At 34.2% G+C, this 20,680-nt stretch overlaps 1 protein-coding gene across 1 annotated transcript in view; it reads right to left on the bottom strand.

Moving 5' to 3' along the window:
- RABGAP1L (RAB GTPase activating protein 1 like) overlaps nucleotides 1–20,680 on the bottom strand; it is a 654,847-nt gene that overhangs the window by 573,275 nt on the left and 60,892 nt on the right. Inside the window, exons 3-6 of the mRNA XM_069480240.1 lie at nucleotides 18,401–18,571; nucleotides 16,826–17,018; nucleotides 3,469–3,679; nucleotides 244–418 (exon numbers count right to left, since the gene is read on the bottom strand). Of these exons, the coding sequence (XP_069336341.1) occupies nucleotides 244–418; nucleotides 3,469–3,679; nucleotides 16,826–17,018; nucleotides 18,401–18,538 (717 nt within the window). The 5' untranslated portion in view covers nucleotides 18,539–18,571. The remainder of the gene's footprint in view (nucleotides 1–243; nucleotides 419–3,468; nucleotides 3,680–16,825; nucleotides 17,019–18,400; nucleotides 18,572–20,680) is intronic.

Raw genomic sequence — 20,680 nt, 5'->3', positions numbered from 1 at the left:
ACAGCTCATCCAGTGGTATTTTTCTATGACACTTGCTAAGCTATCTACAATATCATTTTAGTGCATACACATATCAGACTTAGCTTTCCATATTCAGTTCTATTCCATGAAAAATATATTACCTTTGTCTTTAGAAATATACTCCAAATTTATGTAATGTATTTATATGACATTGAGATTAGAGCTCAAAAATATTCTCCTAATTCATCTCTATAGCAAATTGCTATACTATACCATACTTACTGCCTCTTTAATTTCACAGGAGAAAACATGTATCTGAAATTCTTCTGAACCATGGGAACTCTCTGTAAATGCAAAGCAATTGTTCTCTGTTGTCCCATCATGTCCACGTGCACAGAATAACACCTTATAGATTGGAAAAGATGCTATCTCCACATTGCTGGATTGGTCTATGATTCTGCAGAACAGTGATGAAAAATTAGATAAAATATTAACTATCAAGTAACAAAGACAAATAGTTTTACTACGCCAATATATGACATATAAACGTAACTACCTTAAAATCACAAAGATAAACTGGTACTACTAATGCAAGAGAACAAATTACCTTCATATTCCTGCAAATCTTAAACAATACACACACATAAATTCTTCATCTTCTTCTAACAATTTCTTCATTCTTGTGTTTCCCATGATCCAACTCATTTACTCCAAAGCTAAGTATACATTGTCTGGTAAAATCTCTACCATCCATCTTTAAAGTTTAGTCCTTTTTCTGTTACAGCAAAGGAATGCCAATATAGAATAACATAAATCATCCCTGGAGAGTCCAGTTCTATTCAGAGCAGCATCTGTAAGTTTAAGCTCCAAATCATTGTTCAACTGAGGTCTCTTTTACCCCAGAAAAGGTCAGGGTGGTTCCAAATGTGGATTCAGCAACAGAATTTAAGAGCTGAAAGAAGTCTGTGGAATTGAGAAGCAAATAATTCTCTGACTTTCCCTATACAAATCCCAAGCCCTGGATTGATGCAAACATTTAGAATCTTAAACTGAGAAACTGAGGGGTAGGAGGACAACTATTAGGTAGACAGCAAGGGATTCCGGGTCTCCTAGGGACAAAAGTGGGTGCAACTGCCTTGGTGCAATTGCCCTACCTTGGAATGAGGACAAGGGTGGGTCCCAGGCCCCCTTCTTAGTCCTGCCCCACCTTGATCTAGCTACTGCCATACCTGGGGGAGCAGGGAACACCCTATGAATCTGCCAATCATAACTTAGCACGCCAGCTGCAAAAGAATGCAGAGGACTCTCTAACCCATGGGCCAAGCAGCATAGGTATCATAGAGTCCAGAAAGTGACCTAGAACACCCTGCATACATAGTAAGACTCAGGTCATGCAACTACCAACTGTTCAATCAAAGTGGCTCCACGGTGACCTCTGAACCATGAGGGAGGTTCAATCGGGCACTATAACACAGGATGCAGACCACAACTAGTTACTTTTGGCCTCTTCCTTTTGCTCTCCCCTTGCTGCAACAATGGGTCTGGTCATCATCTGTGGCGTACGTATCATGCTCTGTAAACCTATATCTCACTCTTGCTTTATAATCTTATCTTTCTCTCCTCAATAAACTTCACCTCATGCTAGCCTCACTTTGGTGTGCCTGGTCATTCTTCAACCATGAGCACGCTAAGAACTGACATTTCAGACTGAGACCTGACACAATCACCAGGAATAAAGAGGCAAGTCAAAACACCAAGTCTTTGTCAAGGTGTGTTTGGCAAATGGAAACTAAATAGACACACTAAAAGATATTTTGATATTTTTAGGAGATACACATAAACGATATATTCGTAAAACCTTTTCCTGAAAAACTCAAAGCTTTGTTACCAAAACTTTGTAAATTTATATTGCTACAAAATTATTTTGGTACTTACAACTCTGCTAAAGTTTTCCCATATTCTAAACTTTAGCAAATAAGGCAAATCAGAAAGAGTTTTTAAAAAAAAACACTTTGAGGGAATATTACAGGTTCAGGACACATTCAACCTAATTTCTTTGACCAGGTCCACTTATTTGTTCACTCAGCAAATATTTACCAAAATCTTGCAGTGAACCAGTTACTCCCCTACACACTGAAGCTACGTTCGGGACAAACACAAAGAACCTGTTCCCATGAAGCTTATAATCTAGTGAGGAAGACAAACAATAAACTAGTAAGCAAATAAATGCAAAGATAACATAGTATCAAATCAAACAAAAATGGTATGAAGAACTAAAAGGCCCAGTATGAGGATAGAAAGGGATCAAGGAAGGCTTCCCATGACAAAATGTTTCTTGAGGTAAAATGAGAGAGAAATGAAAAAGCCATTGGAAAACCAGGAAAAAGACTGGTTGAGCAGTCTGAGCAAAGAGACTGAGGGCTGAGCAAAGAGAATATGCAAAGGCCCTAAGGCAGGAATCCTGACAGATAAGCCCTTTGAGAAAAAAACAAAGAGGCTAGTATGACTGGAATGTAGTGAATGAAGAGGGGAAACGGGGTATACTGGTACTAATAATGCAAGAAAATAAATTAGCTTCATATTCTTGAAAATCTTCAACACACCCACAAATTCTTCATCTTCTTTTGATGAGGGAGGAAGGAGATGGGAGGAGGAAGGAAAAGATGAGAAAGAAAGAGGAGTCTCCATGAATGGGATTACTACGCTTATAAAAGGGACCCCAAAGAGTACTCTCAGTCCCTTTCACCATGTAAGGATACGTGAACCAGGAAGCAGACCATCATCAGACACCAGATATGTTGGAGCTTTGATCTAGGAATTTCTAGCCACCAAAACTGTGAGAAATAAATTTCTGTTGTTTATAAACCACTCAGTCTATAGCAGTTTGTTATAGCAGCCCAAATGAGCTAAGACAGGAGGGAAAGAAGGAGGAAGAAGGAAAGAACACCAAGTGAAAGCACTTGGTCATCAGTGGCCAGGCATGATAAGGATTTTTAATATAACCACAAATGTGACTGGAGGCTACTGGAAGGCTAGGTATAGGAGAATAACATTATCTGATTTGCATTTAAAGAAATTCAAGGTTAAGGTGACATCATATATTATTCCTAATTAAGCATAAAAGAAAAAAGCCATTTTGCTTCTTTCCAATCTGATACAAATAGCTTAAAATCTAGGACTCACTCCTAGATGGTGGTTTTTTGAACCACTATTACATGACAAGCTGAAGGCAGGTTTTTATGCTCCTTCAGAATAGAGAAACACAAATTACAAGTATTTTTAAAGTTTTATTTCCATTTATAATATTCTAAGCATAATTTTGCAAATGCCCCTTTCAAACGGTAGATACAATCTAAGCCTAAACATAACATTTATTCATACTTTGCATGTCTACAGGGTGTACATGAATTCACAATAAGCTCCACACCTGATTTATGATATAACATCCTCACCGCCACCCAAGAGACTATTAAGCATTAGCAAGTCTAAAAAAAAATTAGAGCTCACCTCACAGAACCTTCTGGAACATTTGGCACATACAGAGTAACAGGAAAGGGGTACTGACTGGAAGATTTCATGGTTGCCATTGCCCGTAAGGCCTCCACTTCATTACGTGGGGAAGAAACCTTCATACATCCTAAGTAGGTCAGTTTGTTAAATAAAACACTATCTTCCTCAGGTAGTCCACTTGGAGAAGATGGTCTTGGTGTAGAAATTTCTGAAGAAAAAAGAAAAGAAACACTCAAAATTCAATGCAAAACTCCACAGTATAATTTTACCAAATGCCCCAAAACAAATGACATATTTCAAATAAAATTTAGGTCTCTCTGTAGTTTTATTTCTATTACTGTTAATCCTAAATCTTAATTCAGAGTTCTGGAAGTGGCCATTTGGTACTTTCAAATCTCCCAAAATATTACTTCTCTATAAATTCTTCAGAGGAAACAAAAAAATTTTTTAAGCTTTATATTTTTAAAATATTGAAAATATAGTGTTCAAGTGATACAGAATAAGGAGAAAAAACTAAACAGTGTGATACATCCTAAAAGTAATAAGGATTAGCTAAAAGCAAAATCCGTTAACAGGTTATCTTGACTGTAAAGATCCTTCACAGCATGACATTCACTAAACAGCCTAACTTCCTGAGCAAAAATAAACAATGTCAAAATGTTATGCCTCGTATCAATAACCACAAAAATCAAGCTCCTTATTTTGCTCCTTCCTGGCTTGTTGGCTTTCATGAACTATTTAAGTGCACCTATGGAACTTTTTCCCTGAAATAATGATTTTTCAGGAATGATTCTCTGATTGTTTTTCCCAGTTCCACTCCCTACCCACTCCATAATGAATTTCTTAAAAAAAAAAAAAAGAAGTTCACTTTAATTCTAGGCACAGAATGCAGCAGAGGCCCAATTGTGGTTAGAGAATATCATTTGCATATATCAGGTAGTATAACATTCTCCCTTTGTGTCCCCACCTAAAATCCACATTTATCTCTAACTCCTCCCCTCTGTTACTCACATCCATAAAATTGACCATATCTATCTTACTCGAACTAGATCCCTGCAGCATGTTCAAATTCTCATTACCAGGATTCCTCTTGTAGGATTTTAATAAATAATTCACAAAAGTCATTTCATACTTCTCCACTTCAGCTTCTAAATATCATACTAAAATATGCAACCTCACTGCTGACTTTTTTTGCTGAGAAACTAAAGCCATGCAGAATGAACTTTCATCTACTATGTTCTTTAATGAATGAAACATGATTTTCTCCTTTTTGAATCAGTTCGATATACTATATTTCAAAAGGGATAAATAAAAAACTACAAATACATTTAACACGTTTAAATTATTTGTTTTGTATTATACTGTTATATACATATATGTTATTAGGCACTTTTGTTATTTTGCAAGCATTTATGCAGCAAAAATTATTTGCAAGTTCCTGTGGTAAAACCATGCTTCAGTGATTGACTAGCATGGGTAGATTAAGTAGTTCAAGTGTTCTAATATATGTGTAACTGGAGTTCTAAAAAAGAGAAAAGAGAAAGCAAGAAAAAAAGCTGTCTGAAGAAATAAATTATTTTAAAAATCTGTGCAACCCAATATTCATGTCTGTAGACCCCAAATATAAAATAGTACAGAAATGACAGATGATAAAATTGGCAGACAAGGCCTTTACAATAGCTGTTATAAATATGAGCAAGGATCTAAAGAAAACATCTAACAAAAGAAGAAAAATGAAAGACATAAAAAAAAGAACCAAAAGAAACTCTAGTGTTGAAAAATACAAGAGCTGAAGTGTCCCCAGATAGATACAAGAGTAGATTTTAAATTGCAGAAGAAAAGAAGAATGTTAAAAGAAATTCCTTAGGCTAAAGGAAAAAATGATACTAGAGGGCCCTGAAGAGCATCAAAAGTTATACATATGTGAAAAAGACTTTTTCCTTGCATTTGATTTCTAAATTATATAACAGACTATTTAAAGCAAAAAAAAAAAAACCCTCAGTTTTTTGTATTATAGAATTTGTAACATAAATATAAGCAAAATGAATGACAGCAGAAGCATAAAGTCTACAAAGGAAAAAATAGAAAATTCTTACACTATACATAAAGTGTTACAATATTATTAGCATGTATATGTGTTTAAGATTTGGGTTATAAACTCCAGAGGCAACCACTATAATAATGAAACAAAATTACACAGCTAACATGTCAATAATGGAGATAAAATGGAATATTAAAAAATACTCAATCCAAAAGAAGGAAGAGTGGGAAAAAGAAACAAAAACCAGAAGCCACAGAGAAAACAAACAGCAAAAAGGTAGGTACACTTGGATCCAAATATATTAAAAATTACATTAAGAGTAAATGGTCAATAAGAGGGGACATCAGCTTTTTCTATACAGGGCCATATGACAAAATTTTAGTTTTTACGGGCCAAGAGACAAAATCTAGCATATTATGCAGGCATATATACAACCAGAGAGAAAGCAAGCTACCAAAGATTTCTTTTTTACAATATTCAAAACTCAATTTACAGGCACTGAAATTTGAATTTCATATAACCTTCATGTGTCACAAAATATTATTCTCCTTTTGACATGTTTTCAACCATTTAAAAATGTAAAAACCACTCTTTCCTTGCAAGCCATACCAAAAACAAGTAGGAGGTGGGATCTGGCCCACAGATAGCAGTGTAAAAAGAAAATCACAGCCTCAAGAACATGTGAAGAACTGGCCTCCATAGATCATTCATTAAGGAAATTTCGTGCTAACCTTCCATAAACAAAGACATGCAATTTGTACCTATGTCTAACACCTAAAACTAAAGCGTATCCATGCCACACTGATAATGAATTACAAGTTTATCTTACAGGTAACAGAACGGGAGACAAGACAGAATCAGACATTCTTCCACCTACCCAGGGACATCTACATAATTGATGCTTCCTTCACTCCCTTATTTTACTTAAAATGTAGATTTCTCGGGCCTCACAAGAAGGTACTTACTACTTCATCCACCCTCCCTTCTCCCCTTCCTTTATCCTTCTCTCTGTATGCCTTTAAAATGCTGAAGTTTTCAATCTCCCCTTCAGAAAAAGCCCCAGCTTGTCTGTGGATCCTGTTTTTTGCAGATGTGTCCTCAAAATCTTGGCTTAAAACCTCCATTGATTGAGATTTTTGCCTCAGTCATTTATTTGGGTTGACAGTGGTTTGCTGCCCCTGGTCTAAATCCAATCAAAAGACAGATTGTGAGACTGGATTTTAAAAAGCTATCTATAAGAAACACACTTTAAATATATAGGCACAAATAGGTTAAAAGTTTAAAACTAGAAAAACATATACTATGCAAATACTAATTATAAGAAAACTATATTAGTATCAGAAAAACTAGACTTCAGAAAAATTAATAAGGGGAAAAGGGACATTTCACAATGATAAAATGGTTAATTCATTAAGAAAACCTGATAATTCTAAATGACTATTCCCTTAATACCAGACCTTCAAAATACCCGAAGCAAAAATTAGCAGAACCAGTCAAGTTGAAGTAAAAAGTCTGTTATAGTTTATCTCTCCCACAAATTAATATTAAAAACTCTGGACAGAATATGAAGGGCAACTACCTGAGGACTCCTTTTTAAAAGTAAACAATAACAGGCAAATTGGAGAAGGAGGTCAAAACTTGAAGAGCCTATGTTACGCTGTTTTTATTTTTTTCATCTTTATCTTTCAGCTTTGACGTAAGGGTGGCCCAAGTTGCAAAACTGTGCAGTAAGCAACAAAACTGTAAGAAAAATCCAATCTCTCTGGCCAAAAGACAGAAAAAGAAGTCTGCAAACCAGAGAGTGTTTGGGGAATCAAGACTTTTGTTTTTCTCTCCCAACTCTATTATAAGGCCAACCTTAGTCACAGAACTGCCTGCAATCACGGTAGTGGCTGTAAGTACCTAAAGTCTGGAGGAAAAAAAACCTGTCACAATGGCTAAAATACTCAAGCAAAGAGGCCCCTATGGTCCAAAAACGGAAAATAAAAAATTGTTTTCCTCTGGAAAAAGCAAGAAAGAAGGAAAATAAAATCTTCATTATTTTTTCTCTCTTTTCTCTTACCACTTTGTCCTAGAGTTGGCTCCAGCCATGCAATTCTGCACAATAGCACAAGAGAGAAAAACTGTAAGGTAGAAATCTGTCTTTCTATCAGGTGAAGAAGGAAAATGAACCCAAGGAAGCCAGAGTATGGGAAATCTCAGAGAGGAGAGAGCTGAAGAAAATAATCCCCTAATTCTACGCATGAACTAACATAATCCCTGGGCTCACTGCCATGCTGTACAGGTGGGGACTTGACTGAAGAAATATAGCAAAGATTTTGAGAACGGAACTGACTGTAGAATCGGAAAACAAGACTGAACTTGCAGTCTGGAGGAAACCAGGTCTATTATCTGCTAAAAACAAATCAACATTCTTCAGGGGATTTTAACTAGAAATAGAGTATCAAAACATAAGTTTGAAAAAGTATGGAGAACAAGCCAATTACTCAACAAATAAAAAAACATTAAAGGGTGATCAATTCTTAAAGGAAAAAATAATCAAATTCTAGAATAAGTGAGTTTAGTAAGGTCACAGGATTCAAGGTCAATACACAAAAAATAATTATATTTCTATATACTGTAGTAAACAATTGGAAATCTAAATTTAAAAAAACAATACCATTTAAAAAAGCACCAAAAGTATATATCTAGGTAGAAATATATGTGCAGGATCCATATGCAGAAAACTGCAAATCAATGACAAAAGTAATCTAAGAAGACTTAAAAATATGAAGAGATATATTGTGTTCACAGGATTAGAAGACTCAAGATGTCATTTCTCCCAAAATTTATCTAACAATCTCAATCATAATCCCAGAAGAAATGTATGATATCAACAAACTGGTTTTATAATTTTTATGAAAAGGCAAAAAAAGAGAATAGCCAAAATCATTTTGATAAAAAGCTTCTACACAGCACAGGAAACAATCAAAAAAGTCAAGAGACAACCCACAAAATGGGAGAAAATATTAGCAAACTACCTATCTGAGAAGGGATTAATAAACAGATATATAAGGAGCTCTCAAACAAGTCAACAGGAAACAAATCAAATCATCTAATTAAAAAAAGGGCAAAACATCTGAATACACATTTCTCAAAAGACAATATACAAATGGCCAAGAGGTACATGAAAAAATGCTAACATCACTAATCATCAGAGAAATGCAAATCAAAACTATAATGAAATATCATCTCACCCACTTAAAATGGCTTTGATCCAAAAGACAGGCAATAATGAATGCTGGCAAGGATGTGGAGAAAGGGTACCCTCATACACTGTAGGTGTAAATTATTACACCTACTATGGAGAACAGTATGGAAGTTTCTCAAAAAACTAAAAATAGAACGACCATATGATCTAGCAATCCCATTGCTGGGCATATATTCAAAAGAAAGGAAATCAAGGCCATGCATGGTGGCTCACACCATGGTGGCTGAAACAGGAGGATCACTTGAAGCTAGGAGTTCTAGACCAGCCTGGGCAACACAGCAAGACCCTGTCTCTACAAAAAAATTTTTAATTAGCTCGGTGTGGTGACACATAGTCCCAGCCACACCAGTGGCTGAGTTGGAAGGATTGCTTAAGCCCAGGAATTCGAGGTTACAGTGAGCTATGAACACACTACTACACTCCAGTGTGGGTGACAGAATGAGACTCTGTCTCAAAAAATAAATAAATAAATAACGGAAGGAAATCAGTATGTCAAAGAGATACCTGCACTCCCATGTTTACTGAAGTGCTATTCACAATGGCCAATATATGGAATCAACCTATTTGTCCAGCAACACATGAATGGATAAACAAAATGTGGTACATATACACAATGGAATATTACTCAGCTATAAAAAAAAATGAAATCCTGTCATTTGCAACAACATGTATGGAACTGGAAGACATTACATTAAGTGAAATAGGCCAGGCACTTCACTTACATTAAGTGAAATAAGACAAGTATTGTATGTTCTCACTCATATGTGGGAGCTAAAAATAAAAAAAAAATTTAAAAATGAACTCATGGAGATAGAAAGTATAATGATGGTTACCAGAGGTTGGCAAGGGTAGCAGGACGGCAGGGATCAAGCGCAACTGATTAATGGGTACCAAAATACAGTTTTATAGAATGAATAAGATCTAGTATTAGGTAGCACAATAGGGTGACTATAATTAACACTAATTTATTGTACATTTTAAAAATAACTAAAAGAATGGAATTGGAATAATCCTAGCACAAAGAAATGATAAATGCTAGAGGTGACAGATACCCCAATTACCCTGATTTGATCAGTATATATTCTATGTCTATAACAAAATATCACATATACTCCATAAATATACATAACTATTAAATAACAGTAAAATAATAATCATTAAAATTAAAATTTTTTAAAAGTAAAAAATAAAATAAATTTTTTTCAAAATGTAAAAAATAATTTTGAAAAGGAATAAAGTTAGAGGATACATATTCCTTGACTTTAAAATTTATTATAAAGCTACAGTAATCAAGACAGCATGGTATTGACAAAAGGATAGGCATATAGAGAAATGAAACAAATCAGAAAGTCCAGAAATAGCCCAACATATATATGGTCAATAGACTTTTAACTAAGATATAAAGGACATTCAATGGAGACAGAATTGTTTTTTCAACAAATGAACAATGAAACAATGAACACCCATACTAAAAAAAAATGTTGACTCATACCTCCTACCTTATTAAAAAAGGTAACACAAAATACATCATAGATCCAAATGTAAAACCTAAATCCATAAAACTTTTGGAAGAAAACATGAGAAAATCTTTGTAACCTTGAGTTAAGCAAAGATTTCTTAGATATGACACCAAAAGCATAATCCATAATAGAAATAACTGATACACTGAATTTAATCAAAATTAGGAACTTCTTCTATTGAAAGACATTGTTAAGAGAATGAAAAGACAAGCCACAGACTAGGAGAAAATATTTTCAAATCACATATTTGATAATGGACTTTTATATAGGTTACAAAGAACTCAAAATTCAGTAATAGGAAAACTAATCCAATATAAAATGGGCAAAAAATTTTGAATAGTTACTTCACCAGAAAAGATATATTGATGACAAATAGCATGTGGGAAAATTATCAACATTATTAGTCATTAGGGAAATGCAAATTAAAACAATGAAATACCACTACACATCTACTAAAATGCCTAAAACTTAAAAATTGTGACCATACCAAATGTGGGCAAGAATGTGGAACAACTAAAACTCTCCTACACTGCTAGTGGCAACATAAAATGGTTCAACCACTTTGGAAAACACTGTGGCAGTTCCTTAAAAAGTTAAATGTACACCTACCATGTGACACAGCCATTCCACTCCTAGGTATTCATCTAAGAGAAACTGAAGCATATGTCCATACAAAGACCTACTTACAAACAGTAGCTTTATTTGTTGTAGCCAAAAACTGTAAACAACCCAAATAGACCTCAACAAGACATATCCATACCACAGAATATTACTCAGCAATTTTTTAAAAAATGAACCTTTGATACATGCATCAACATGGATGAATCTCAAAATAATTATTCTGACTAAAAAAGCCAAACCAAAACATTGATTATTTTAATAAATTTGTAAAGTAGATTTTAAATATTATTAGAAACAGAGAACATATTAAACTAATTTTTTATAGCTTTATTGCAAGAACATGTGTTTTCTGAAAGAAAGGTAAAGCCGGGCTATTTCTAATATGCTAAGTTTTTCTTAATATATGCAATGAATTTATTCTGTTGTGTTGCATGAATCCTTCTAATCTCATTTCTGTCACAAAATAGCTGTATGAGCCTGACCAAATCACTTAACTCCTCTGGGCCTCAGCTACTTAATCAGCAGCGTAAGAATTTAAATGTTTTTCAAAGAGCATTACTCCATAGAGATTCAGAGGTTCCACCAAGGTGTTTCAACAAAGATTAAAGGCATCTGCCCAGCCTCACACTAATTTCAAGCAGATGTATTATAATCATTGGGCCCGGACTTAAGATTTTATGTGACTTTATTTTTGGGTTCAAGGCTTCCAATTCTATTCATGATGATGATGATGATAATAAATATTTTCTTAGGTTCATACTTTGTGCCACGCATTTTACAAAAACTTCATATGGATGTCATTTAATCCTCCAACATACCTACGGTATAAATTCTATTTTTTATCTCTACAGATGAAGAATTGAGTCTTAGAAAGATTAAAAAACTTGCCCAAGGTCACATAGCCAGAGAAAGGTAGAGCTGGGGTTCAAACTGAGGTCTGAACTCCAGATACCATGTCTTAACCTCTATGTAGGTCTGGAATAACATGAATGAATAGCAAAGTGTAGTTCTTATTCTGTTCTTAATTATAAGCTTATTAGCTTTTCAAGGGAAAGAACTGTTCTATCCTCTCTTTTTATTCCCAACATGTATCAATAGTGTCTAAAAAGACTAAATATTCTATATATATCAAATTAATCCCTAAATGCACAAACATTTTTAGGGCTAGTCTTTTCAGCAACCTATTATGGCAAGTACATGTCACCCGAGGCACCACTTACACCCTATCCCATCCACAACTAAATATATCATAACTGCAACTTTCATATCGACAAATCTCATTGGTAACTTTTGGATTATGACTAGTGAAAATCCTGAGTTAAGCAGGCAAATACCAAAAATATTTTTAGCAAGACAAGACTTTTAGATCTGGTAAAATCACACACCAATGTAACGGATTCAATTCCACCTAAATAAATATAAATTCAGTCCTATTCAAATCATACTTCTTTAATTTTCTCACCTATTTTCCTATAGAAAGATGCAAAGAGTATACACAAAACATAAGAAGGAAGACTCATCTCTGTATCCAAACAGTATTTTAGCACACAGCACTAAACCAGCAAAGATTTCCTATTAGAGTGGAATCCAAGTGGCCAGGATACAAGATCAGCAAATGACAAAAACCAAGTTATCAAAATGTTTAAACAAAAGCTCTCATCTATCCAGTTTTATAACTGGCAAACAACATACCGTATACTGAATGATCAGTTTAGACCACTTGTCTATATACTTTCCAGACCATTCCTTGCCACTGAAGTTAGTTGTCATTTTTAAACAAACAGTGCTATTAGCAAAAACTGTATTGACTGCAACTATAAAAACGCAGTAGAAATGTTCTTTTATTGAAAATGAAAACAAAAAATGCATCACCAGAAAAAATACAAAAAACTTACTTTTAAAGCAAAAGAAATTCTTTTTACCCACGGAAAATTCAGTGAAAAATACTTTTTTTTTTAAAAAAAGAACTAGACTAGAACTGAGTTTAGTTCTGTCACCCAGGCTGGAGTACAGTGGCATGAGATTATAGCACATTGCAGCCTTGAAGCCCTGAACTCCTGGGCTCAAGTAATCCTGCTGCCTCAGCCGCCCACCCAGTAGCTGGAACTACAGGCATGAGCCACCCAGCTGCCTGAAAGATATATTTTAAAAAATGTTTTTAGTGTAATGGGTGTTAAGAATATAAAAAGGTACACAATACACAGTGCCTACAGATATGCTCAGAAATAGGAATCATATTATCTTAAGCTATTGAAAGGAGTAATTTATTCCAACACCTCATCATAATTACATTAGAAAACAGAAGGTATTCTTTCCTTTTAATTAATATATTAACCAAAAAAATTATTAATGTATGAATGTTGATAACAGTATGCTTTCAGTTTTTTAGGAGGGGTGGGGATTTAAGAAATTCAAAGATAAAGCAAAGCACAATGAATAATATAATCTCCCATGTACCCTTAATGAAGAACCAATAAAAATTGATACTTTGTTTCTAATCTTGTACTTTTAATAAAAATATATAATAAAGTGTGTGTGGGGGGGTGGCTTAAATACTCTCGAACTTACATGTGTGTACAACTACATTCTGGGACCTGTGAGTCTTTGTTACAAATCACCAAACCAGAGGGTAGTCCTACAGACACTCAACACACACACTGATACATTGCAAATATCTTCTCCTAGCCTGTCATTTTTTCTTTAACCATATTTCTTATAGCACCTCTCTCATTGAGAAGATTTAAATTTTGAATATTAAAGAGCAACTATCTTTTCCTTTTCTGGTTTGCCTTTTCCTACCCTGATAACCACAAAAATATTCTCTAATGTTTTCTTCTTACAGGCTTATTTTTCACATTTAAATATCTGATACACTAATAATAATTTTTGTATATTAATTAGTTACCTAATTTTGTTTTGTTCCATTCAAAGAAGCAATTGCCCCAACACCATTGACTGACTATCCATCATTTCCCCATTGATTTGTGAAGCTAATTTTGTCATACACCAAATTCCCTTATATACATAGATCTGTTTCTGGTATTCTGTTCTAGTAATTCACTTCTATCACAAGCCAATATTGGTTTCATCACTGTAACTTTGTAGTATATCTTAATATCTGGTGTTCTTTTTAAAAATTATCTTAGCTACCCATGTACCTCTACTCGTCTATATTTTAGACTTAGTTTATAAAAATAATTAAAAATTTGGAATTGTCACTCAAGTTATAGACCAATTTGGAGATAAAAGACATTTTTTCAAGTTTGAATGCTCCCTTCATGAATCAATATGGCAACTCTCCCCATTCATTCTGGTGTTCATTTCCTTCAATAACATTTTATAATTTTCATTATTAAAGTTTTGAATAAATTCTTATTTCTTCCTTGATATCTATTATGTCTGTTGATATTGTGAATGAAGTCTTTATTTTCTATTATTGCTCCTAACCTTCCTGAAAGCCTTTACATCTAACAGTTTGTCCATTCACTTTCTTAAGTATTTACAAATTGTGACAATTTTTTCTCTTCCTTTCAAATCATCAAACCTCATTTCTTTTTCCTATCATCTAGCTGTGGAGGCTAAACCAACTCCATCTTGAATGCAAATTTGCCAGGTTGACTTCTGATTAACCCCTGTTCAGAAAATGCCTCTAAGATTTCTATTTTATCTATTACTACCATAAATCCTGCCCTTAGGTATGGTATATATAAACCCTGGGTCTGGGGGATAATGGCACCAGGATCTACCATCTCCTCTTGTCTGGCAAGGTAAGTCCCTATTAAATGTTTTTTTTCTGGCCAGGGCCAGTGGCTCATGCCTGCAATCCCAGCACACTGGGCAGCCAAGACAGGAGAATCACTTGAGGCCAGGAGTTTGAGACCAGCCTGTGCAACACAGCGAGACCCATCTCTACAAAAAAATAAAAAATTAGCCAGGCTTGGCAGCACACATCTGTAGTCCCAGCTACTCAGAAGCCTAAGGCAGGAGGATCACGTGAAGCCAGGAGTTCAAGGCTGTAGTGAGTTATGATCATACCACTGCACCTCAGTCTAGGTGACAGAGAGAGAGCTTATCTCTAAAAAAAAAAAAATGAAAAATTAAAAACAATGTGGGGTTTTTTGTGAGAAACTGGACTTGTCAGCCTCTTTCTTCCTCTCAGCTCTCTCACACTTTGGGGGTAGCTTTACATAGATCAGCTCACCTCAGAATACTTGCATTGACTGGATTTTCCAGTATAATGCCAAAGAGCTATGATGATAGCTATCATGTCCTGTTTCTGTTTAGATGCATTTTAATGGTAATGCATTTAAAATTCTGGGAAAAACATAACATAAGATTTTGAGAGATATCGTTTATCTGGTTAAGAAAGTTTTGTTCTATTCTCAGCTTGCCAAAAACTTTGTATGTGTATATACATAAAAGAGATCTTGATTTTTATCTAATGCTTGTTCTGTATCTACTGATACATTTTTTCTCTTTTCACCACTTTATGTGGTAAATCATACTGATGGATTTTTCTAACACTCATACTCATACTGACAAATTAAACTGACAGATTTACCTTGCCAGGGTAAGCATTGTGATTACATTCCCTACACATATTCCATCATAGCCCCATTGTTTAGCAATCTGGCCTATACTTACCCTGTACCAAGATTCAGAAATAGACCATGAGTTCCCTAAACCATGGGATTATTAGGATAAGCCCATCCCCTCTGTCAGAGTGACTTATTAAGATGTCTGGCCGGGCGCAGTGGCTCACGCCTGTAATCCTAGCACTCTGGGAGATCGAGGCAGGTGGATCGCTCGAGGTCAGGAGTTCGAGACCAGCCTGAGCAAGAGCGAGACCCCATCTCTACTAAAAAATAGAAACAAATTATCTGGCCAACTAAAAACATATAGAGAAAAAATTAGCCGGGCATGGTGGCACATGCCTGTAGTCCCAGCTACTCGGGAGGCTGAGGCAGTAGGATCACTTAAGCCCAGGAGTTTGAGGTTGCTGTGAGCTAGGCTGACGCCACGGCACTCACTCTAGCCTGGGCAACAAAGTGAGACTCTGTCTCAAAAAAAAAAAAAAAAAAGATGTCTGAATATAACCCAGTCCTATACCTGTAAGTTCATGTCATTTCACTGATTACTGTAAAATGGTTCAGTTGGTCCAATCAGAGTGAAATTCAGAACTTTTGTTCAGTCAGTAAAAGAACGAAGCCTTTCTCTCTGCCACCAGGCATGAACAGACCACCTTGCATTACCCACCAATTTCTGCTGGTAGCCACTTTGTAACCATGAGGAAAGACAAGTAAGGAGAAAGGTGACATGGAGAATATCAGAGCTCAGTAGCTTCCAAAAAGTATCATCAGAGCCCAGATCAAACTATACCTCTTGTGTTTAAGTCAGCTGAAGCTATAGTTAGTTTTGGTTATATCTCTTACAGCCAAAAGCATCTTAACTCATAAAATGGTATTAAGAGTACAAATTCTACCCACTCATGGATATATTTATTATTTAATACACTGATGGAGTTAATATGCTATTTTATGTAGAATTTTTACCAATTATAATTTTAAATAAGTATAGTCAAACTGAATAAAAAGGCACATCTTATGAAAGACTATGTCCACTACACTATTCCTGATGCCTAAGAATGTATCCATTTGTTCAATGAGTATTTACTCAGGATCTACCATGTGCCAATTACTGGGGGTAAAATGAGAACCCAGACATAGTCCCTGTTCCCAAAGAATATTGAGATCTAATTTTACAGGCAGAGATAAAGGCAGAAACGTAAGAACCAAAGTGGGAACTCTCAACCAGAAGTGAAAGCTTGAATAAAGCTAATAGGATTTTCTAATTTTCGTCTTAAAATTTTCACTATCACTTTATCCCATTTCTCTTATACCTCCTAAGAGTTTAATACAGTACCTGTATTAGACGGATCCAAAATTAACTGAAGAGATGGCTTATTTGTTTGGCTGGCTATAACATCTCCAAATGAATGTTCTGAAATCTCACTGGAGCTATGACAGTCAACAAGAAGACTGCTTTGCCCTTTCTCAGAATCTCTCAAAATCTCTTCCATGGCTTTTTCCAATTGTTCATCACCATTAGAAACTATCTATAGACAAAGCAAGATAATTCTGTTTCAATCTTATTATGGTTCTAAAACTTAATTTTATGAAAATATTTCATTTCCAGAAGAAATTAAAACAATTTAAATATAAATATAGTTATTAAATACTAAGAATTTGTAGAGTTATATCTAATTTCACATAGATATAATACAATAAAATCCTAAATTATAAAACCAACAAAATTAGAGGAGGATTATTAGTTTCACAAAAGCATTCTTTATAAAATATTTCAGGTAGTTTTCTACTATATTTGATAGAAGTTCCTATTTGCAGAGATTTCCTTTTTTTTTTAATTTTTAATTTTTAGGAAAACATCCTAAAATTCAGATAACCTTAATTATGTGTTTTAAATGGAAAAAATGGATAAGTAAATAGACAGGGTTTATTGTGAATATCACTTAAAAGGTCATATTTCGTGTTATTATAGCATAAAAATAATCCTGATTTCTTTACAAATTGCTAGCTGCCAAGGAGCATTGCTAATCTCCTTAAATTTAAGTTGACTCATTTTGTTAAAAGAAGGTGAGACACAAAGCCAAAGTAAATAAATGGTGTCTTAAAGACAAAAATGTTAAAAGTACAAATATCTAAAACTAAAGTTATTAATAATTTAAATAAAATTATAAAACAATATATTCTTAACATAATTCAAAATAGGTATTTAATAATCTCATTTTTACAATATATTTTATTAGGCTGATAAACTAATACACCTTTGATGCCATAGTTAATACTAAATAAAAGTTATAAATAAAATGTAGCACTTTTGACTAATTTTTCTATTCCTGTTTCCAGAGGACAGTTATACAATTCTCATGCAAACATACCTGGGTTTGCTTGTTTCCTCTTCTTTGATTTAGGAAAGGCAACATAAAAGTGAAAAAGAAAAAGGACTATATCCAAATAAAAATTCTACTGCTAAAAATATAAGATATATGCTTTGAAAATATTCAGATAAGTCAACTTTTAAATCACATACCAGAATGTTACCAACTGATTTAAAACATAATAACCATAAATGTAAAAAGTCTCTGATGTAAAGTAAAACAATTATTCATATAATTAACTTCTAAAACCCAGAAGTAAGAGAAAAATACCCAGATGCATTAATGTAAGATTTAACTGGTTGGTCTAATTTACCAAATAATTATCCCTTCTCTTCTTTTTTCTCTTCTATTCTTTCTTCCTAAAATTACAAATTAAAAGGTAAATAACCAAAAGCAAAAAACTTTAAAAATTTTATTCTCAAGGTCAGTACTTAGAAAAAACCTTTAGATTTTACCCATCTCCCTGAGATACATTTCAAATGGTTTTAAAAATAATAATTAAAAATAGTACCATATATATGTAGAAAAGTTAAAAATACCTTCAGTTGAGGTTTTTCTTCATCTTTTGTAGAAGTATCATCTGCATGCTGAGGAACCAAAACAAATTCTTCACTGTTCAGTGTACCCACAGAATCAGATGACCCACTAACCTTCTGTAATGAAGCTCTGACCTCCATTTCAGTTCTGCAAACTTCTCTTTCCACATCCACCTGCCAAACCATAGGATGAAAAAAAAACTATTGATTTAAAACATGAACTAATTAAAAAACATGAGCTAATGAACCTTTAAAAATGGTTTATGTGAAGAAGAATCCTGCTGGCTAGATAATTATCTCAAAATTAAGGAAGCTACCTTCTTGGACTGGGCCACATAATGGAAATGTACTCTCTGTTTTCACCCTGCATTTCCAGACTGAAAGAACCATATTGTTCCCTGAAAAACAACACTAACCAGCCTATATCTCACTAAACATATTAACCACTGTTCATATGACTCTCTCTCTTATAACTCCTAGAAATATTGTTTTTGTTCATTTTAATAGAGGAAATAATGATACTAGAAATACCTACAAATGCACATACACAAAAATGCATTCACCAACATTTCTTTATTAATTAAATCTAAATGATTCAAAAAAACGTATCTTCTCAAGACCAAGTGTTATACTTTAAAATATTTTTTCTGGATCACTGAAGTTGACTAATATAGAATTCAATATCCTAAGACATAAATCTTTCTTTTCCAGACACATTACCACTTATCAGCACCAAAAAAGTTTCACATTGTGTAGCAAACAATATTTCAATAATCAAATATAGTATAATTCTGCTTTCTGGATAGATATCTACATTATACCATACAAACAACACTCTATCATTTCCAGAAGTTCATGTATTCACATAACTAATTCTAACTGAAGATATACACTATGGAGCAGACACTCTCAGCCCTGGGATTACAGGAGTGAATAAAGCAGACAGGCAGCTGGCTCTCCTGGAGCTTACATACTAATAAGAAAAACAAGCAAACAAGAAAGTAAGCAAATAAGTTAATTCCAAATCACTCTAAAGGCTATGATGAAAATAAACAGTTAATCTGCCAAAGAGTAACTGTAGGGAATGTAGGGACAACTTTCAGTAAGTGGTAGGAAAGAACTCTGAGAGGGAACTATTTGAGCTAAAACCTGAAAGACAAAAAAGAACCATATATTAAATAATCTGCTCAGTAACCAAATGCATAATGTGATAGAAGGGCAGGGCAAACAGGCTGGGGCTAAGAAACACAGGACTTCATAAACATGGTAGTCTATTGATCCATGCCTAAATGCCCAGAAACGTTCTTCTCTTTCTAATTAGGTTACTTCTTTCATTATTGCATATAAATATGGCTGCAATATTCCATTTTGCCATGAGGTGACACTAACACCATTACTCTTGGCAAAAAATATATACATACTTCCAGTTTCAAGTTCCATTTTAAAAAATGAATTACTTTCCAACTTTATTTAAAAAATCAACATTTCTAAGAATATCAAAGGAAAGAATAATTGTATTCCTAGGCTAGTGTAATTAGCTAGACATAATTTATTTCCATTATGCATGTTAATATCCTTTCTTTTTAAAACCCTTCAAACACATTCATCTGTCCTCTAAAGGTTTTCCTTTACTTTGCACAGTATGTTTTTGAAAATACAGTATGTGTATACAAGCCACGTCTTTACTCTTCTGAGCTTCACCATGGATCCTTGATTGTCAAGATACCACATATACCAGATGTCTTTCTGTGATCAATTTTTCTCCAAGTCCTTCTCAGATTGCTGCTCCTTCACCTGACTTCTAAATGTTGGAAATTCCCTGAGTTCAAGTCCTGAGCCCTTTTCGCTTGTCACACACTCTAAGTAATATTAATAACTCTCATTTTCATGGGTTGAAATACCATCTATAAGCTGACAGTCTCCCAAATTTCCATCCCAACTCAAATGTCTCCTCTAAATTCCTGCCTTGAAATCTAAATCTCTACTTGATATTTCCACATGAAAGTCTCATCAATACCTTAAATGAAATGTGACCAAAATGGAATTCCTAATGTTTCCTCCAAACTTGTTTCTAGTCCAGATTTCCCATTTCAGTAAATAACACCACCTTCTACTAATCCGGATATCATCCTTGATTCATGTCTACTTTTTCACTCCTTTCACGACTCTCTTTCAGCAAGTCATGTCATCCCCATCTCCAAAACAAAACTCCACGTTTATCCATTTTCTTTCATGTCTACTTCTACCACCCTAGTCCAAGCAATGCTCTTATCTAGTATAAAA

Source organism: Eulemur rufifrons, chromosome 8 (genome assembly GCF_041146395.1).
Source record: "Eulemur rufifrons isolate Redbay chromosome 8, OSU_ERuf_1, whole genome shotgun sequence".
In the NCBI taxonomy this organism is placed as follows: Eukaryota; Metazoa; Chordata; class Mammalia; order Primates; family Lemuridae; genus Eulemur; species Eulemur rufifrons.
This window is presented reverse-complemented; position numbering and strand designations above follow the sequence as displayed.